We start from the raw sequence: 22,520 nt of genomic DNA, 5'->3' as shown, positions 1-22,520 counted from the left end.
ACTTCCTCTTAATTTCTGTCTTCACATCCAGCTGTTTATTGAAGATGGCCACTTGCCCATGACTACCTCAAACTCTATACAGTCAAAACTGAACTCCTATCTCTTCCAAAACCCACTCTTCTTCCTATATTCTTACCTTAGGGAATAGCACTATCATCCACACACCCAAGATGGAAACCAGGGAGTTATCTAAGAACCCTCTCCTTTCACCCACTCCATACCTGGATCCCTTCAGTCAACAATTATTAAGTATGAACTATTGCTATGGATGCTTAACTGGTTTTTCTACTTCCAGTCATACATTCTTCTGATCCATTTTCTACAAGGGTACCAGAAAGATTTTTCTAAAATTAAAATCTGATGATTTTTGCTCCCTGCTACAAATTCTTTTAAGAGCTGTCATTGCCTATTAGATATAGTTGAAACTCCTTAAGTATAGCATACCAAGTCCACTTCCCAGCTGCTACCCATCTCTCTAGTCTGATATATCATTTAATTAGCTGGAGTTCCTTGAATGCACCATGTTGTTTTATACTTCTCAGCTTTTGTGTGGGTCGTTCCTTTTGCCTGGAGCAGCCCATTCCCTATCCAGCTGGTGAACAATTTCTCAGCTGTCAGGAGAGAAGGCAAGTGTCATTCCTCTATGAAGCCTTTCCTAAATCTCCCTGATAGATTGACCACTCCTTCCTTTGTGCCTTCCATCCTAAACTGCCATACAGACTTCTAGCATAGAAGTCATCAACTGTTACTTTGTTGCAATTATGTATTTACACATCCATCTCCTCCTACTACTTTTGGGCCAAGGACTGTTTTACGCAGTATGCCTAGTGTCTATTATGTGATCAGTAATCAATAAATACATGCTGAGTGAAACTACAATTTTTATCAAAGGAGTGGGAGAAGCAGTACAAATAATTTTTAAAAATCATATTGGCTTCAGGATCTATATGATGATTTGGGAGACAAGTCTACCTTATTAATTATATTTTCTTACATTAGTATTAAAATGAGTTTATACAGCTTAAACACACACTGAGAGAGTAGAATCACACTGGAAACATGAGGGGCATCAAGAACAAATTTAACAGGGATTAAAGAGCTGTTGTGAGCATATTTAGCTTTAATAATAAAAAAACGACAAAGCTATTTTCAGTTTGTAAAATGCTATCACAAGTTTTTTCACTTAAAAATTAAAAGAATAATGCACAGGTTATATATGAGGTGCTCTGCTCACTCTGATAAATGGTCACCAATACACATCCAGGAGGATCGGTCTCCCTCTTCCTCTCACCTATTTCTGCTTCCTGTTTTTATATACACAGCCACTAGGTGGAGTACCCTTCTAGCCTGAAAAGGCTCTTACTGGGTTTTACCACCAATTTCAACGCAAAACAAGGAGGCCCAGGAAATCAAAACTAATTTAGTTTGTTTGGTGTTTGATACTGGCTAAAAGAAGCTCCCCAGTCCATCACTCCTCTCCCTACATTCCCACTCCCAAGGTGGGGTATAATGCCATGAATGGTCTGAGCTAAAACAATTATCTAGGCCACATTTTCAGTATGGAACTTTCAATGTGCTGAGTAAAAAGATTGCTCCTTCGCTAGCCACTGTTCTCTATGCATGTATTTCCATTGGGGACTTCGAGAGGAAATAAGTGGCTGACCAAAAATAGCACTTGGGTATTTTTGGGTGTCCTGGATAAATACCATCACAATCTAACCCCACTTTAAAAATAATAACTATAATAGCTTAATAGCTGGAATTGGGCACACCAAGTGTCTGACTATTACTTCTACTTAATAGCTAGCATGCTCTGGTTTGGCCTTTTTTTGTCTCTGGAGTGGGCAAATCTAAGGTTCAGGTATGGTGTGAATTCAGTAGTGAGGAAGTCAAACTCTAGGCTGACTCCAGCTCAGGCAAAAGAAGCCCTCCACAAGGTCCAGCCCAGCTCACCAGGGAGCCATGGGGTTTGGTGGTAATAAAGAATGCTGTTTACTTGGCCTTGCCCCTGTGCATTTATTTCCCTCAGGAATCTTCTGGGGTAGATAGGCTGATCAAAGATAGGATTCTGGTCTTAAAATCATTCTAATTTTAACAATTGGATTCTTTTTTGTTTGTTGGTTTGGTGAGGAAGATTTGCTCTGAGCTAACACCTGTGCCAATCTTCCTCTATTTTGTATGTGGGTCACTGCCACAGCTTGGCTTGACGAATGGTGTAGGTCTATGCATGAGATCCAAACCTACAAACCCAGGCTGCCGAAGTGGAGCACACCAGACTTAACCACTACGGCATGGGGCAGCCCCAGATTTTTTGTTTTTGAGAAAGAAACATAACACATTCTACTTACATATTTTAAATCTTCAGGGCATAAAATTCTAATAACTAAAACAAAAAAACCCTTAGTTCTACATTATGGTCAGTTATGACAGAACAATAAAAGGAGAAAAGAAAGAACATGGAAAGAAAAGATAACTTTCTGAAGAGATAGTCTCATATTAATGCCAGAAACATCTAGCCATATACATGGTAAAATATAGATATACACGAAGAGCAGGAGGTTAAACATAAAAGACAGAGAGGGAACCAGGGGAAAAAGAAACAGGAAGACCCATTATCTTTATGTAAATATATATTGTCATTATTAAAGAGAAAGAGTCAGCAAACTTTTTCTGTAAAGGGTGAGATAGTAAATCTTTCAGGCTTTGGGGGCCATATGAACTACTCTATTCTCTTGCTGGAGCAGGAGAGCACTTACATAAACATACACACATAAATGAATGGGCGGGACTGTTTCCAACAAAACTTTTTTTTTTTTTTTTTTTTTACAAAACTAGTTGGTGGGATTTGGCCCATGGGCCATAGTTTGCCCAACCCCTCTTGTGGGGATGGAAAGTACAAACAGTCCATTGTTGCTTTCTTATACAAAAGAAGCCTCAACATTTACTAAACCCCTGAGAAGTACCATTCAAACTCAAGTTAACAAGCATACTTTTAAAATTTTTAAACAAACAAAGTGAGCATATGAAAAACAAATGGTATATACAGCCAAAAACATTTTTTAAGCATTTACATTTCTACAAGGGTTGAAAACATAAGTCCTTAAAAATTGGTCTAGGCTTATTTTAAGCAAAGAAACAAAACAATAAAAATCCTATGGACTTGTGATATCTCATTTTGCAAAGGATTGCCACTAAAGGCTTTTCTCGAGCACCTATCAGGTGAAAATCACAATGTTAAGATACCTTCTCTACAGGTCTCTGCTTCCCCACACCAGTTCTCATGACTATATCAGAAGGCATTCATCCTGTGGGGTTATCTGCATTTTGTACAATTTCTAGGATTACAGGAGGAGTAACACCGACCTAAGCATCTGGAGACATTTCCTACTGGTAGGCACTGGGCATTTCCCCAGGTAACTTTGGGAAACAAGGTGCTCCCAACCAAGGCCCCTCACCTCTTTATTCTGCTGTGTCTGCTGCCACCTCCAGCGCCGTTTTAATGCCTCCTTCTCGGCTCCCTTCTCCATGAGCGCATACAAAGCCTTCCGCAGCATCAAGTCCCGATCGTGGAAACCCCACATCCCTACGGCAAGAAAGCATAACAGAAAGAAACCTTACCTTGACTCAACTCCACTTGTTAATTATGATACACAGACTCCAGCATGAAGGAAATCAGGCGGAAGCCTAGGTTCAAAGAAACTCCTGCTGTGACTTAGGGGAAAGGTACTTAAGAAAGAAAAGATGTTCCTACTCCGAAAGTTCAGAAACTGAGAACTTGAACATGGGGAATATACAACATACTACAAACTCCTGGCAGGAAGCCCTTCCTGGTGATGCAAGTCTAACGAACTAAAATATAGCACAGCAGCAGATAAAATGGGTCTGGCACGTGGCAATCAGCATCAAAGCTTGAGGGATATTTGGAAAATGGGGACTTTTTTTAAAGCTAAGACAAATAATATATTAAATTATACATAGGCTTTAAAATTTAAAGCAAACATGTCTCACAAAGGACTGATGAAATATATTTTCTTTATACACCAAAAGAATAAATATTAAGTAGACTTATATACACACATACAGTTATATACTTCTTGCTTACTGCTGCTAATTACTTCTGGGGGTCAGCTCTCAGTGTGGGGCTCATGCTAAATCCTGTGTTCTCCATACCATCTCTAAACAAGACTGAAAAACCACGGGAGGGCTCTCTTCCATCTCTTCCTGCTGACACACACACACATAACCTTGCTCTGAACCGTCACTTCTGCCTAAGATCAAGGCTGGTTGGATCAAGTCCTATGTAAGAGATTTAACTCTATCACTTTCTTTATATAAGGGAAGGGAGGATCACTTTCAAGACTTACCAAGAGAGGCTGCATGCAGGAGGCAGTTTCCATCTCCAGTTGTTGCCAAAGGAAGCAACCTCTGACAGGTGGGATCCACACTTACCCACCAGTTCAAACGCCCTACAGAAACAGGAGGAAGAGGAAAGGAGCACATTATCCATAAAGGCTTTCCCACTTCCCTATTTCTAAAACAGACTCCAAATTTGCCTCCTCTAGAAAGCCTACCTAGAATAAAACCATCATTCTATTACTCTTTATATCTTCTTCATTTATATCTAATCGATCAGAATCTGGTGAGCACAACTGGTTAGATCAGTGGTTCTTAAGGGGACATTTGGCAATGTCTGGAAATATGTTTGGTTGTCACAACTGGTGAGGGATGCTACTGGTGTCCAACGGGGAGCAGCCAGGGAGGCTGCTAAACACAATATAATGCACAAGGCAGCTCACACAACAAAGATTATCAGGTCCTAAATGTCAGTAGTGCTAAGATTGAACAATCCTGGGTTAGATGATGAGGCCAAGGTCATAGATTGAAATCTGCTTGATTTTGACTGCTTGGTCTGGCTCTGATTCCTTCACTCTGGTCAGGAGACCGGTAAATATTGTAGCAACAAAGCTCAGCACAAATCTATCATCAGTAAAGGAAAAACAACCCAAAGCATGTATTTAAAGTGTCATGCAAGTTTCATCTGCATATATGACAGTCAGCATGTCAGCATGTATGCAGTGTGACTTTAAAGACATCAGCAATATGACAAAGTAAATAAAACACCCGAGAAAATGAGTCCCAATTCTGTATAGTCATCCCACAACTGCAAATCTATTATACCTATGAGGAAAATATTTTATGAATGATGCTTAAAAGTTTTCTTAAATTACTGAAAAGTCTACAGAAATAAAACTGGCCTATAATCTCACTAGCCAGGTAACTTGCTTTTTTTTTTTTTTTTGAGGAAGATTAGCCCTGAGTTAACATCTGCTGCCAATCCTCCTCTTTTTGCTGAGGAAGACTGGCCCTGAGCTAACATCCATGTTCATCTTCCTCTATTTTATGTGGGACGCCACCTCAGCATGGCCTGATGAGTGGTGCCATGTCCGTACCCAGGATCCAAACCAGCGAAACCCTGGGCCACTGAAGTGGCATGCCCGAACTTAACCACTCTGCCACGGTGACCGGCCCCCCATGGGAGTTTTTAATAACTGACTAGCTTTTCCAGAACTCCCAGCTGCCTCAACCTATCATATTAACTAATTCTAATAATAATTTAAGATAAACACAGTTGTATAGGTAAATAAGTCTTTTGAGAAAGGTTCATATAAATAAATGTGACTTTTAGATTAATTGCTACTATGCATCACATACGGCACTGGTTCTTTCAGTTCACAAGGGTGTTCTAGAGCCAATTATAATTCACTTGTATTTTTTTCATACATTGATTTTTAGGTATTGATTCCTAGGCTTTTTGTGTGTATATCTGGTTTCCCTTCCATCAAACAGGAAATTTCCAGAGGAAAGTGTTTAATTTGTGTCCTTTCTTCAACTTGAAGAAGCACCTAGCTCAGGACAGGTTTATCTGACTGATGCTGACTGTGACTGCAATTAGATCACACACTTACACTGGAAGTAACTGGTCAAGCCCAGCCCCTCCATATGGCTGCCTCTAGGTGGAGAGCAGAGGGAAAAGCACAGGAGAGGAAGGAAGAGTTCACCGACCTGCCTGTTCCAAAGCGACCAGCATGGACTGTTCAATGAGGTCTCTCTCTATGAAGCTGCGGAAGTCTTCATTGTACACAGTGAGATCTGGAAGCTGGAAGGCACAGATGGGCATTTCCAGGGGGTGCTCACTGCTCCCCCCACCCCCACCATTGGAGGAGACATGGGACCGGGCCAGGGAAACAATGCTGGAACTGGCGTGGGAGATGCCCCTAGACAGGCGTTTTTCTGCAATGAGAAATGGAGTCACCTTAGAACATATTCAGCCCACTCAGAGAACTCTCCACTCAGATGGTGATGGTTACCTCTTGCCAAGGTTTTCAGTCAGGGAAAAACTGAGAGTCTAACTGGCTACCCAATTTCACTACCCTCTTTCTCAAGCCAAACACAACTGGAGAAATACAGAAAGTGGCATTTTTCCAGGCATTCACACTAGCACCAAATATACATTCCTCTGTCTACCCTTTTTGGAATTTTACCTGAACAACTTCTCCCTATGACTGTCTTCTTTCACTTCCATTTCCCCACATACTAGGGACCCATTCCATTTGGCAACTTGGTCATTGGTGGGAGGAAGAGGGAACCAGGGAATGGGGTTTCATTTGGCTAGATTGAGTCAAATAATCTCTTTGATAATTTTCAGGATCTTGGAAATGTAGAAAAGGATTTCCATTATAGAAAATTAATCACAAATCTTACACATTCAGGAACTTTCTGACCTACCATCAATAACATTAATTTATATTATTTATTACAACTTTTCTTGATACTCATATTTATCAGAAATTTATAGGTACAATCAATTCTTACTTAACATGCTGTAGAGAAAGTCAGTAACACAGATAGTGACTCAAACTATTCCATTTGTTTTGAATACATGGCACTTAAAATTCGCCAGCAGATATTACAATGGTGACCATAACGTGCTCAGTGTAGTATTACAATTCATTTGCATGGCTTGAGTTATATAAAGATAATCAAAGAGCTAAAAATCGTGTTGGGTAGCAATTCTTAATCCAATATTTGCCAGAGATGATGCACAAAGTAAGGCAAGAGTTGTCTAAAGTTATATTTTAGTGATGTCTTTTTTTTTTTTGAGGAAGATTAGCCCTGAGCTAACATCTGCTGCCAATCCTCCTCTTTTTGCTGAGGAACACTGGCCTTGGGCTAACATTTGTGCCCATCTTCCTCTACTTTATATGTGGGATGCCTGTCACAGCATGGCTTGCCAAACGGTGCCATGTCCGCACCCGGGATCCAAACTGGCAAACCCAGGGCCGCCAAAGTGGAACATGTGCACTTAACCGCTGCGCCACCGGGCCAGCCCCAAGTGATGCCATTTTTTAAACTCTGCTTTTAGGTATTTAAAAAGTACCATGTGCCCATGGTAAAAAATCAAACTGCATAAAAGGTTACAAAGAAATCTCTCTCATTCAAAATTCCTGACCCCTTCCCCAGAGGCAACCTTTTGCATCCTTCTAGAAGCACATATAGCCTTTAAAATCATTTTTAAAAATATAAACAGAAGCATACTATATACACTTACCTTTCTCAATAGATTTTAGAGATTCTTCCAATATAGCACGTCAAATTCTACCTAATTCTAACGGCTGCAGAGTATTCCACAATATGGACGATTACAATTTATTTAACCACTCCTCTGCTAAAGGACATTAAAAGTTATTTTCAAGCTTTAACTTTCAAGCTTTACACTACATATGTGTATGTCTATTTATGCATGTGTGTATGTATTTATTTAAAGGATATATGTATATATACACGCACATGCACATACACATAGATGATAAATTCCTAGAAATGAAAGTGCTGTTTCGGAGTATATCAGCATTTTTAAATTTTGATAGATACTGACAAATATTAACAAAATGCCCTCCCATGAGGCAGATGGTAGTGATCCTTTGAATTCTATCTTTATGTGTACCACATCCCAACAATTAGATTGTTCTCCTCCTCCCTCCATTTCTTTCACAGTATCTAAAGAAGGCCTTTATACAGGATAACACTCAAGGTGCAGAGAGACAGTAAGGGGCTCAGCAACTGGACAGACTGAGGCCACCTCTGATCAGTTTGGCTAGGGAGAAGGGGGAGGAATGGAATCATCTTCAAGGGATCACTAAACTCTCTGACTCCACTTAGCAGTCCCCTCCCTTCCTTTCTACTCTGTAAACAGAAACACCCCTCAGTTACCCAACTACCTTGAACGATGTCATCCTGCCGCTGTAGGGTGGGTCGGGGAGGGCGAGTAGACTCTCTATCAGAAAACCCTTTCTCAGGGGTCCTGGAGCCACCACTCCGTTCACTAAAGGGCAGGGGCAGGTTCCCAGCATGGACTTGACGTAGCTGTTCAAAATCACTGAGGGCGGCACTCACGTCCCAATTCTTTCCTGTCAGGAGACAAAGCAAAAAGTGAATTGGGCACTCAGAGTACAGGGGAACTGAGAAAAAACAGAACAAACACTCTAACCATCCTATCAAAACTAGCCAGCATATACTCACGCACTTCAGTCATTCCCCTTAGCCACACCTTGCTTTAGTTTTCTTCACAACACTTCAATCTAAGATATCACAATTTCTTTTCTTTACTTATGGTCTACTTCCTAAGTAAGCTCCATGAGCAGAGGAAGTTTGTCTCTCTGAACTGAAAGGGCCCTTTGAGACCTAGTAACCTCATTTACAGATAAAGGAAATGAAGCCTAAAGAGGCAGAGTGTCTTGCCTAAAGTCACCAGGGCCCAGCAGGACTCAAGCCCAGGTCTCCAAACTCTGAGATCCAGAGAGTTCTTAGCCTAGAAGTGCTCTACAGTGTCCTAAACCACCTGAAATTGTATATAAAGTTATAGGTATATGCATTTTTCTAAAGAAAGAGCTGAGAGCTGTCATCAGATTATCAAACGGAATTGTTTTTTTAAACTTTGTTTTTTCTTTAAAGATTGGCCCTGAGCTAACATCTGTTGCCAATCTTCCTCTTTTTTTTTTTTTCTTCTCCCCAAAGCCCCCCAGGACATAGTTGTATATTCTAGTTGTAGGTCCTTCTGGCTGTGCTATGTGGGATGCCGCCTCAGCATAGCTTGATGAGCGGTGCTAGGTCTGCGCCCAGGATCCAAACTAGTGAAATCCTGGGCCACCAAAGCAGAGCACGCGAGCTTAACCACTCGGCCACAGGGCCAGACCCAAAGAGAATTGTTAACTACCCCAAAATTTAAGAATCACTACTCTACTGAAGACAAGGCCCTAAATAATAGACTTGTCATAATGGATTTTTTTTTGTTGCTTTCTCCAGTTAAATTACTGGATAAATAACATACTGCATAATTGTTCATACTTCTTTCTGTTCTATCATCTGCCACCACCTTAATTCAATTCTTATCACCTAGCATCCCCCCTCCAACCCACTCTAAGAATCCCATGAGACTAACCTTTCTAAAGCACAGTTCTGATCATATCAGTTCCATGATCAAAATCTTTAATGATTTGCCCTTGCCTACGGAATAAAGCCTAAGCTCCTTTGTCTGACATTCAAGGCTTTCTATGACCTGGCCTACTTTTCTAGCCTTTTCTCTGTGCTTCAGTTTCCCTGGTTACGAAAGTAGAGATGATACCATATAGTGTTGTTATGAAGATTAAATGAATTGAAAGCACTTAGAACAGTGCTTGGTACACAGAAAGCATTATATATGTATTTGTTGCAGTTGCTGTTATATTTCTTATTATTGTTATAATTCTCCAGTTAAGCTATATTAATCATCCATGCCTGACGAAGTTACTTCTGAATCATTACAGTCACCATTTGTTCCAACACCCTTTGCTCACTCTGCTTCAGTCAAACCGGCCTCTTTGCTATTCCTAGAATAAACTAAGACCGCTCCCACCTACAGCCTTTCCATGAACTATGCCCACTGCCTGGAAGGCTCTTTCCCCAATATACCTACACAGACAATTCCTCATCTCCTTCAGGTATTTGCTCAAATGTCACATTCTTAATAAGGCCTACCCTTACTATCCAATTGAAAGTCGCAACCTACCTCATCATTCACCCTACCATTTTCCATAGCACATAACACCTTATAATATACCTTACTTGGTTATTGTGTTTATTGTTTATTGACTATCTCTCCTGCTAGAACACAAGGGCAGAGATTTTTGTTTGTTTTGTTCAAGCATCCAGAAGCTGGCACACAATAGGTCCTCGATAAATATTTGTTGAAGAAGAGAGGACTTCTGTCCTGAATAAATGAATGAGTAAATGACATGTCTTGAGCACTGGGTCTGTATTTACAACTGTCTGCAAAACTCCTTAAAATCAGATCCTCCTAACAGTCAACATGTCCCAAACCAAATGTCCATCACCTTCCCTCCTAAAACTTGCTTTTCCCCCTCCTTCTGTATCCCCTAAATCAGTAACGGCATCACAACCCCTCCAGGCCAGAAACTTCAGTCATCTTCAGCTCCTCGTTATTCCTTAGATCCCACGCCACCTCCTTCCTCACTATCTAGTCAATCCTCAGAGTTGTTTGTATGCCTACAACAACTCTCCAATCTATTCTTTCTTGTCCATTTTTATTGTCACTGCCCCAATTCACTGTCCTCATAATCTTTACCTGGTCTTTCGTCTTTTGGGAGGGGGCTCTCTAGTCTCTTTACTCCTAATCTCTACTCTCTCTCATTTGTTCTTTACACTACAACCAGAGTTAACTTTTAAAGGAAAAAGCAAGAGATAGAAAGACAGAGACAGAGAGAAAATGCAGATCAGGTCCTTTGAGTCTCCTTCTAAATTACATCTGAAACCCACCCACTTCTTATGCTACTGCATCCCCGTCCCAGTCACCATTATCTCTCACCTACTACTATTGCCTACACTGTGGCAATACTCTTGACTGCTTTCACCACTTCTCCGGTCACCTTCCAATCCATTCCTTACCCTTCAACCACTACACTACTAAAAACTCAAATCCAATCATGTCACTCCCCTGATTAAAACCCTTCACCAGCTTCCCACCAAACACAGAATGACATTTTGAACTCTTTACCATGACCTACAACGGTCCCTGTATTCTGCTTCCTGCCTATCTAACCAGCTTCCTACAATTCTTGCACCACTCTTCCTACCTCATTCACTATTAGTTTCTCCAATGTGCCAAACTCTCTTTCATCTTAGGGTCCTTGTGTAAGTTATTCTTCTATATAAGCACTCTCTTCTACATGCCTTTGTCTTGCTACTCCTAGGCATCCTTCTGGTTCAGCTCAAATGTCACTCCCTCAGAAAGGCCTTTTTCTACACTTTATATCTAAATTAGTTTTCTCTCTTACACTTCCATAGCACCCTCAACTTTTCTTTCACATCATGAATATGTGTGCACATGGATGTATGTGTGCATGTGTAAGAGACAGAGAAAGAGAGAGCACAAGCATTAATTTGTAACATAACTGTTAAGAGCCAGACTCTGAAACTAGATTGCCTAGGTTCGAATCCTACTTAACTTCTCTCAACCTCAGCTTTTTAAATCATAATGCTGGGATAATAAAACCTGCAGAGTGGCTGGGAAAATAATACATCTCAAGTGCCTCAGATATACTAAACACATACAGGTGTTCAACACATGCTACAAGAGGAAGAGGAGGCATTTGAGCTGAACTTGAATGACGAGAATTTCAGGAGAATAATGGAGGAAAGGACACTGCAGGAAACAACTTAACATGATCAGGGAAAGGTGACAAGTTGGGCCTGGCTAGAGCACAGGGAGTGTAGGAGAATGTAGTAGGAGATTAAACTGAAAATTCAAGATAAGGGCAAAATCTTACTGAATTAGCAAGCCGAAATTTTAAACCCTGATCTTCCATCTCCAAACTAACACTCTTCCCACTCTTTAACATTAGCTAAGCAAATGTTAAATTGTCACACCTTGCTAAGGCTGACAATCTGAAAAATTACCTGCATATCTAAGAACTTGCCCCTTCTCCCACAGGCTTATCCATTTGCATGAGTATATATTTTCATCATCAAAAAGCATCTGTTAATTATGACTCCAAACAAAGAATCCTACTGACATGATTCCAAGCCTTAAAGACCTTAAAAATCTAGAACATTTACACTTATGTGTATATACAGATATAAGTAAACAAAAGCAGCAAAATGAAAACATTAAATTAGTTCACTCTACATAGAATTACCCATACAAGGGGCCGGCCCCGTGACCCAGTGGTTAAGTTCGCACACTCCACTTCAGCGGCCCAGAGTTTCGCCAGTTCCGATCCTGGGTGCAGACATGGCACCACTCATCAAGCCACACTGAGGCGGCATCCTACATGCCACAACTAGAAGGACCCACAACTACCATATACAACTATGTTCTGGGGGGCTTTGGGGAGAAAAAGCAAAGGAAAAAAAAGGATTGGCAACAGTTGTTAGCTCAGGTGCCAATCTTCAAAAAAAAAAAAAAAGAATTACCCATACAAATTAGGGAAGGAAAGAAACAAAACCATGGATGATCTCAAATATGAAAATCCAAAAGTCATTTATGTACAAAGAGGAAGTCTTACTGATCCAGAATTATGCTTTTAGTGGACTAATATAAAATTTCACTTGCATTACCTAAGCATAAATTGACAGTGGAGAAAGCTACCCCAAAAATTCAAGGTGAAAAGAGGATTTTGCATTTTAAAATTATGGTGGGTCACACACAAAGTAGATTATTAGAAGTAACTTAAACGTAAGGCTTACCATATACAGAGTCTTTCTTTTTTTAATTAATTAATTAATTTATTTATTTTTTCTGCTTTATCTCCCCAAACCCCCCCTGCACACAGTTGTATATCTTAGTTGCAGGTCCTTCTAGTTGTGGGATGTGGGACGCCGCCTCAACGTGGCCTGATGAGCGGTGCCATGTCCACGCCCAGGATGCGAACCCTGGGCCGCCGCAGCGGAGCCGCGAACTTAACCACTCAGCCACGGAGCCAGCCCCTACAGAATCTTTCTGATCACCTTAAATCTTCTAAGTCTTCCTAACAATAAATATCACATTTTACTTTCTCTCTTCTCAATCTCCCCCAGAGACTCCTTACCTTCCAGGAGATCTCGGGCCAGTCCTGGCTCTGCCCCTGTGGAACGGACAAAATCCGACAGGACAGCATCCATGTCCAGGGTCATGTGATCATTAAGTACTTTCACACAGCTGATGTAGGGAGGACATAGATCAAAAGTCAGGCCTCCACCTGAGGAAAAGAAACACATAAGGCTCAAATTACACTGCAATAGGATGATCCAATTTTAGCAGCTTCCTAACCAGATGGAGAAAGCTCATTCATTTCTATTGAACTTATTACAAAGAGTAACATCTAGTTTCCTAACTGCTCATTAATTTCTTAACCACTACATTAACCACAAAACCATAATACCACTCAGAATAATGCTTTTCCTCTAGCTTTCTAGAGTATTAACATTTCTACCCATCAGCTTGCTTAGCCAAACCAATGGAAGGAAGCAGCAGAATACCTCTCTGAAGAACTGCCCACCTGCATTATTCTCTAACACAGCACCTTGTTTATTTCCTTCCTGGCACTTGATATACCTTGAAATTATTTTAAGTAGTCACTGTCTAGCCTCCTCCTCTAATACGTAAATTTCCTGAAAGTGGGAGGCTTGTGTGTCTTGTTCACTAATGTATCCCCAGCATGTATCACGTGGCACTTGACACAGTGCCTGGCACACAGGCTCTCAGTAAATATTTTCTGAATAAATGAATGAACGAATACTATACACTGAATAACTTCACAGTTGACTAGTATTCTGATACTAGCTGAGGAAAGGGGAGGAGCAAACTGATAGTTAAAAACTGCTCTCAAAATAAAACAATAAGCTATTCATAAAGCAGAATGGAGATCCCCAAAGTTCAAAACAAAAGCCAATCTTTGTCCGCTAACTTCATGAACCTAGGAAACATGCTTTTCTCCACTCAGGACAAATGACTGCCAAATGAGTTCACCTGAAAAAGATCTCTTCTTTCAGACTTGACTTTGTCCCTGACCTGACAGCCTGGCACAATGCATATCCCCCGAAGTTAGCAGCCCCACTGAGGAAGCAATAAGGGAGTGAAGGACAATCTCTAACCAAATTCTGCCACATCAGACAGGTTTACAGAGGACTGGTTCATAAAATCACCAGGTACACACCTGGCCTACCACAGCCACCTCTCCCCTGCCTTTTGGGGAAGGCCAAAAGTAGAATTCTCAAAGGTAACGGGTGACTCAGGTGACTGTCTCTTCAGAAACATCTCCCCTAAACAATGTCAAGTCTAAGGGTGACTCTCAGATAGCTTCTCCTCACACCTCTTGCGACCCCAGGACACAGCTTGTTTAGTGGCATGATCAGATCCTAACTTTCTGCATTCCTTAGAAATATCAAGGCAAATAAACAGCAATGATTTTGGGGTCACAAAACTAGTAGGTCACTAACTTGATAAGACTGAATTTTTTTTTGAGAGAGAGAGCAAAATAGAAAGTATTCTTTCTTGCACTGCTCCAGTAGTACAAGAGATCCATGAGTGCAGGGACATGTTTTATTCACATTTGTAGCCCCAACCTCTAGCACAGCATCTACGATATGGTAGGCAGTCAATAAACGACTGATGAATAAATGATTAAATGACTAAGTGAACCTCCACCACATCAGTCACCACCACACCAATCAATTTGAGGCTTAACTTAACAGATCAGAAATTCTCCAAATCACCCTTCTATTTCTAAGGGTCTGCCTTGGTCCCAATCCATCTCTCAAAGTTCCAGAAACTCTTCTTTCTAAAGAGACATCAATTGTACAGTTACTACTTCCACCATCCTCATAGCATATGATTTTTACCTACACCCGTATATATTAGCTGGGTGACTTTGGTCAAATTACTTAGAGGGTTTCAGGCGCCTCTTGTATATCCTAGACTTGGATTCAATGACGTCTAAGATCCTTTCCAGGTTTAAAAAAATGAACTGTATCAGTTCACTACAGCCTCATAAACTATGATCCTTACTTTCTCTTTTGGTCTATGTATTATCAACGTCTAATTTACTTCCATTTCAATATTACAATTGTCAGCAAAGGCTACAAATACATAAAGAACTTTTGGCCTAAGATATCTCAAAGCCAAAATGTTAAGTTATAAAATAAATTACTTCTTTACATTCAATACTTAATTAAATTCCTTCAAAATTCACAGACTAATGAGTGGCTTCTCCCTCCCCTCATACAGACAAGAATTCCTTCTCCAAGCTCATTTTAGTCACCGTCTGAGGTCACAGGAGATGGTAGCAGCCCAACTTATAAATAATCCAAAACCAAGAGCATAGCTGCAAAATTAATTTCAATCTTCTCTCTTAAAACATGCAAAGGAACTTAGTAAAACCACTTTAATAACTTTCTGAAAGAATGTGGGAAATATACAATAAGCACACAAATAGCAGTCAGCAAAAAGGTGCTCAGCAGAAGAAAGAAGAGTTGATTAAGCCACAGGCATGTAGGCAATTTCCCAGCCAGATACAGGCTTCTAAGCGAGGGAAGCCAATGAAAACCATCAATGTTATGGCATCACAGATCTCATATGCTAACAAAGTAGGTCATTCTTTTCCAAAAAATATTTTTTTAAAATAGAGATCTAACATTATCAAGAATGCTTTGCTCAAAAATTCAAAGCACTAAACCAAACTTCTTGGCAGATTCTTATACTTGATGTCTCCAGGTGCATGCCATGGACTCCACCCGAACCCCACCCAACAGGTGAGGACAGCAGCTTTTATTACATCACCACCAACCCCCGGCTAGAGCATCTCAAATTCCAAATGGATCCAAGGCAATAACTAAGACTCAACGTCCTTGGCTCTGTCTCAGCACACAGGAAGGAAAAAAGAAAACAAACACTGGCTTTCAAACTTTCAAATGAAACAGAGGAGGCACTCAAATATTTGTCTATTGAATGATGTTTAGACAAACGTCAAGTGGAGTCAAAATCCTCCAGTCTAGCAATTGCAAGAGACTTCAGCAATTATTTAATCCAGTATCTGCCCCCATACAAGAATCCTTCTATTACATCTCTGACAGATAAATCATCCAGTCTCCCTGGGAATACAACCTCTGACAGAGAACTCATTCCTTTGCCACGATGTCCATTTTATTCAGATAGCTCTAATCATTAGAAAACGCTTTTCTAAACTAAATCAACAGCCCTCCTGCCCATATACCTTTCACATATTGGTCCTTGTTCTGTTCTCCAGAACAATAAAATCTACTCCCAGGAATGAAGGAATCTTCGTGGGAAATGATTAGATAAAGCATTTCTTTACATAAAAATTTGCTGTGGATCAATAGAACAATGTTATCATGAGCCAGCCAATGACCTTTATTTCACAAAATGCTTCCTTACATCAACACTTGCTTTTACCTGTATTCATTTGTAAATGCCTGTGCTGACCCCATAGTATAAACTCAACATACGGAACAAAGGAAGTCATGTACCTTGTTCAAAATTCACTTCTGCTGCTATCTTTGCCTCTCATTCCTACTTCTACTTCCATGCCCTCTTGAAGTGATGACAGCAATCAAGAATAAAAACTAACAGGGGCTAGCCCCATGGCCGAGTGGTTAAGTTCACACGCTCCGCTGCAGGCGGCCCACTGTTTCGTTGGTTCGAATCCTGGGTGCGGACATGGCACTGCTCATCGAACCACGCTGAGGCGGCGTCCCACATGCCACAACTAGAAGGACCCACAATGAAGAATATACAACTATGTACCAGGGGGCTTTGGGGAGAAAAAGGAAAAAATAAAAATAAAATCTTTAAAAAAAAAAAAGAATAAAAACTAACAAGTTAATATTAATTAAGCACTTTCAAAAACACTGTCTTATTCATTAATGACAAAACTCCTTGTTTATTATTCCCAGTTTACAAATAGAGAAACAGAGGCCACCCGGTGGCACAGCGGTTAAGTGCGCACGTTCCGCTTCAGCAGCCCAGGGCTCGCTGGTTCAGATCCCAGGTGCGGATATGGCACCACTTGGCAAGCCATGCTGAGGTAGGCGTCTCACATATAAAGTGGAGGAAGATGGGCACAGATGTGAGCTCAGGGCCAGTCTTCCTCAGCAAAAGGAAGAGGATTGGCAGCAGATGTTAGCTCAGGGCTAATCTTCCTCAAAATAAATAAATAAATAAATAAATAAATAAATAAATAAATAAATAAAATAAGGCTTGAAAAGTCACGTCGGTTGCCCAAAGTCTAAACCCAGATATTTTGAACTCATGCTCTCTCTAATGTACCACACTGCCTCCCAAGGGACTAAGGCATTACTGATTCCCAGAATTGCACTGATTCTTACCCATTTAATTCTTTCAACATAGGAAAGCACTGTGTCCATCTCTCATATTTATTAAAGACCTAGACACCTGCCTTACATTTTCCTCAGCAGTTTCAACACTCACCTGTAAAATCCATCCAACATTTCTGCCTTAAAGTTTCATAATCTCATCAAATGCAAAGACCTCCATCTCCACTCCAACAACTCAGTCCCGGACCCTGCCATCTCCTGAAACCATTCCTCCTCTAAATCTGCAACTCTCAACATCTTACTCTGGCTACAAACTCATCTCCTTCCAGCTTTTCAACTACCAAACCTACTCTCTTACCTCAAGACATCCTCATCTCAGAGTAAGACATCCAATTCCTTAACCACCTTATTCATCAATTCAACAAAAATTCACGAAGTGCCTACTGTGTGTTAGGCAGTATGGTCAGAATTAGGAACACGACAGTGAACAGACACAATCTCCAACGCAAAGCTTTCAGTATGGAGTAAAAAAACCACAAAATTTCCCAAACAATTATACTTACAATAAAGACATGTTGGCAGGAGGGTGTTACCTCCAATAGGGAGTCAGAAAAAGCTTTCCCAAGGAAGTGACATTACACCCAAGAACAAAGAAAGAGTATGAATTGGAGAGACAAATTGGGAAAGAAAGAGTGCTCCGAGCAGAGGAAACATATTTCCAAGTTCCGTGGCAGGAAGGAACAAAGAGGTGAGAATCGTGCAAAATGAGGATGAAGAAAGGGCCGAGTGGACCCTGTTAAAGACTGACATTTTATCCTAAAAGTAAGGTAAGCCCTTGAAGGGTTGTAAGCAGGGGCAAGACATGATCAGATTTGAATTATTAAAAGATCACCCTGGTTGCAGTGAGAAGAATAGTTTGGAGGGAGCACAAGTGGATTGAGGGAGAATTTGTTAGAAAATTATCGCAAAAGAGATGACAGTAAGCTGGACTAGGATGATAGCAGTGAAGACTGAGAAAAATGGATAGATTTCACTTTGTCCCTTCTTGCCTAAATGACTGTGAACCCAATGACTGATCACTTAATTTATTTTCCTGTAAAAATCTAGTTCCCTTATCCTTCTATTTCATCTGCCCAACTTGCATGGATCCCACATTCAATTTCTCTGCTACTAAATGGCGCTATTGAGCAAGACAAGATCACATAAGCTTGCAGAACAATATGACACAAATACATGGCATTCAGTCTCATTCCTTTCAATGAAACACTGCTGTCTTTTGCTTGACTTTGATACCTCAACCAATCTTCTCAGCTACTATCCCATACCTTCACCATTCTCCTTGAGCCTCCTACCCAATCCGGATCACCTCCCTTACTCCTGGCAGATGACCTTGCCTCCAGCCACAGAAACAATTACAAAACAAAGCAAGAGGAGTTCCTTCAGGTTTCCTCCCCTGCCGCTACCTGCTGGCTGCTAGTCTCCTCTTCCCTGAAAAAGTCCTCCAAATAGACTACATTCACTGATGCTACTTTCTCACCTTAGGTTGTTCAGTCCTCAACCTACCAAAATGGGCTTCTATGGAAGGAGAATGGCACTGGCTTATAGATAAGATCGTTACAATCCTCCTTACTGCCTATCTAAAGTGATCTCTTTGTAGCATTTGATACTTACTGACCACTCTTCCTGCCTTTCTGGCTCTGTGTCTTGGTTACCTTTGTGGACTCCTCTTCCTGTGCCAGCACCAAAGGTTAGTGTGCCCACAGTTCTAACCTCAGGCCTTCCATCTTCTCATTTTACATCATCTCCGTGACAAACTTCTTTCATGCCCCTGAACACCAAATGCTGACGACTCCAAATGTATTCGCAGCCCCAAACTCTTTCCACCCACCTGGGAATCCTACAGGCATTTCAAAATCAGCACATACAAACATGGGCTCCTTCTCTCATCTCTGTCCCCGACCCTTTCAAACTACTCCACTTCCAGTACTGCCCATTCTAGCAAATGGTACCATCACCCCCCACCAATCACCCAAGCCACAAGCCTAGGAACCACCCTGGATTTCTCTCTTGCCTTATCTTCACTCAGAAACAGTCCTTTACTAAGTTTTACTAATTTCACCTTAAAAATTTCTCAAATCCATCAACACTTTCCACAAGCTACACCTTTTTTATTCTCTCTCAGGTTTTCATATCCTAGACCCCAGGAAATACTTTCCTAATTTCTCCCTCTTCCTCTCTACAGCAGTTGTTCACAGTGGTCGCTTGTGGAGGCTCATCAGTCTAAAATGAAAACATGATAGTATTCTATCCCACTGCTCTCAATTCTTCAACGGATCCTCAATGACTAAAGCTTAAGATCCAAATTCCTATACATGACACAAGAGGCCCTGCACAATTGGCTCTACCTAACTCTCCAGCCTTATTTACCTCTCATCATTCCCCTTCTGGTACTGTAGTTTCCCAAGTACACTACGTGTTTCAAATTTCAGTTCCTCTGTACATACTGTCCCCTCTGCCTGGAGAGACTCCTAGTCTAGCAGGTGAATTCCACCTCTTCTCTAAGACTAACTTGAGTACTACCTCATTTGCAAAACCTTCTCCGGCTTCTCAAGTTAAACTGCCTACTTCCTCCATGATGCTACACCTTGTACTCTACCTCGATCACATTATTTATCACATTGCACTGTATTTGTGCTTATTTACATGTTTGTCTCCCCATTAAATCATGAACCATTTGGGGGCAGGAATCTTGTCTTGTTCATCCTGTATGCCTGGCATCCAAGCACCTTGTAGGCACTTAATTTTTGTTCAGCTGAACTGAATTGTATTTGTACAGTTCACCACTAGAAACGCACACAAAATGGTATTGTTGATAATCAGATAATCAGTGTTGTAAACAGGCAAGTCTAAAACAGTGGCGCATCTCAAGGACATCTGCTTAAGATTGCTATATGATCATATTTGCAACAGATTTCTCTTCCTAAACATCGTTTAACTCAGATTAACATTAAAATCAGCCTGCATGCTCTGAGTGCCCAACTACTTAGTAACAGAGAAAAATGACCCAAAACTAAATATCGACTGTAGATAACAGAGCTATGTTAAAATGCCTGAGAAACTACTGACCCTACATTCTCTCGTCTACAACACCCCCCAAAGCCTCCACATTCTCACACTATACCCACTCTCCTGGTCCCACTGATGCATTACAGCTGTGTCTGAGTACTCTCCAACTCCTCCCAAATCTCACTGGAAAACCACAACATTCAAGACTGTCAAGAATTTTCAAAGGTCAAAGACTCCTCCACGTCTATGATGTTAGTCTCCAGAAATCCAGACAGGGAGAAAGAGGAGGAACAGAAAACCTTAGAAATTTCACACAATTCTTGATTAGGTGGGAGGGAGAGATTAAAGACTGTCTTGGTAGATTGTTTTCAGTTAATATGAGTCCTTCCAAGTGAAAGAAACAAAATAAAACCTTCTTAGAAAAAACAGAATATGACCAAATTCCATACTAAAGAGACCTATGTATCACTAAATGTTACAATTCAGAGATAATAAGATGGGTCTAAAAGGAAGAAATGAAGCAAAAAGAAGTAATATGTGTTAAAGCTTAAGACATTATTTCATTTAAACTTCCAAACAACTCTAAGAGGTTTGTTTATATCGTCAACCCCATATTATAAATGAAGACACTAAAGCTCACAAAGGTTAGGTAATCTACCCAAGGTTACACAGGTCAAAAATGGTAGAACCAGGATTTCTATGAACCAGCCTGACTCCTGAGACCAGACACTTGCACTCTGCCACACTCAGTCTAGGGAGAAAACACAGGCAGTCCACCCTCACTGCTTCCACTCCTTTCAACTCCACATTGAGAAAGAGAATTGGCTCCGGATTCAGACAGATCTAAGTGCAACTCCCCAGTCTATGACTAAAGGCTGTACAATCGTGGGTAAGTAATACAACCTTTGCCTCGGTTTCTTCATGTATAAAATGGAGAAAATATCTGCATTTCAGAACTTTTGTTAGGATTAAATAACTTATGAAAGGCTTTAGGGCAGTGCCCAGCACACACTTAAGTCCTCAAAAAATATCTGTTGCCTTCTTCATGCCAAACTCCCTCCCACACACTCTGCCTCACTCCACTGGTGCCCAACACAGCCCCTGTAACTTTCCTTCAAAAGCTCCTTCTACTCCTCCCAGTCAAATTCTCCAGTCCTACAACCATTTCCAGGCACAGTCTTAAGATATACACACAGTACCCAGTCTATCATTCCCATTCCAGTGTCTTTCAACTCCCTGAGCCTTCCAGAAAATGTTGTAAAGGGGTCCCTTAGTTCTACCTTTTACCAGATGGTCCGTCAAAAATAACAGCAAAAGAAAAATGTCCTCTCCTAAATGTAAAGGCATAGCTAAATAGCTCATTTCCTTCCCAAATCTCTAGGAACAGCAATTTCACACATATTTACTGGAATCCTAATGTCTTAATCTACCAGTCCTACCTCCCTGCCTTTACCCCTTACTACTCTACTCATTCCAGATTCAAAGATTTTATACTATTCTCTTAACCTCAGGCATGCTGTCTATTTTTTTGATTATTGAAACGAAATGTTTACATCTCCTCCTACCTACCCTACATAATTCTGGGTTGTTTTCTACCTCCATTACAGTACATGCTCAGGGAATATCTACTTTCTCCCCCTAAATCAAACTTAAGAGGAAAAAAAATTCAACCCGATCATATAATTCACCACTCCCAGAACAATTTATTAGTTTACGATATGCTATTGTGATACACAACAGTAAGGACTCAAGAATTAGCCCCATGGCTTCATCACTACCACTGGTATGTATCATGTGTCAGAAAAAGATTTAACGATTTTTTCAGGAGTTTCTAGTTTTTTATCAGGCCTACAAACAGCAAACCAAATCCCCAAGAGACAAATCCCATTAACAGCCACATGCTAATATAAAGATCAAGGAGCACCGCACTGAGGACTCCCTGTGAATTGGCACTTGTCTTTTCAGTGCTACTGACAAAAGACTCCTTGGATTATAGTTATTTGGGAATTTTAATAATTTGGAAGGCATGTACAATACAAGTGACCTTCAGAAAAATAAGGGTGGAGAGA

At 40.7% G+C, this 22,520-nt stretch overlaps 1 protein-coding gene across 9 annotated transcripts in view; it reads right to left on the bottom strand.

Annotated features, from left to right (window-relative positions):
* OTUD7B (OTU deubiquitinase 7B) overlaps window positions 1-22,520 on the bottom strand; it is a 62,036-nt gene that overhangs the window by 12,213 nt on the left and 27,303 nt on the right. For 8 of the 9 annotated variants that reach the window (XM_046684212.1, XM_046684217.1, XM_046684210.1 and 5 more), the window contains 5 exons: window positions 13,143-13,292; window positions 8,280-8,468; window positions 6,064-6,291; window positions 4,365-4,466; window positions 3,456-3,583 (listed from right to left, as the gene is read on the bottom strand). In XM_046684212.1, the coding sequence (XP_046540168.1) occupies window positions 3,456-3,583; window positions 4,365-4,466; window positions 6,064-6,291; window positions 8,280-8,468; window positions 13,143-13,227 (732 nt within the window). In that variant the 5' untranslated portion in view covers window positions 13,228-13,292. Of the gene's footprint in view, window positions 1-3,455; window positions 3,584-4,364; window positions 4,467-6,063; window positions 6,292-8,279; window positions 8,469-13,142; window positions 13,293-16,578; window positions 16,723-22,520 lie in introns of those variants that run through there. The other variant, XM_046684215.1, reaches the window with a different exon arrangement.

This window comes from Equus quagga, chromosome 13 (genome assembly GCF_021613505.1).
Source record: "Equus quagga isolate Etosha38 chromosome 13, UCLA_HA_Equagga_1.0, whole genome shotgun sequence".
NCBI lineage: Eukaryota > Metazoa > Chordata > Mammalia > Perissodactyla > Equidae > Equus > Equus quagga.
Note: the sequence above shows the minus strand (reverse complement) of the source record. Positions and strands in the feature narration are given on the sequence as shown.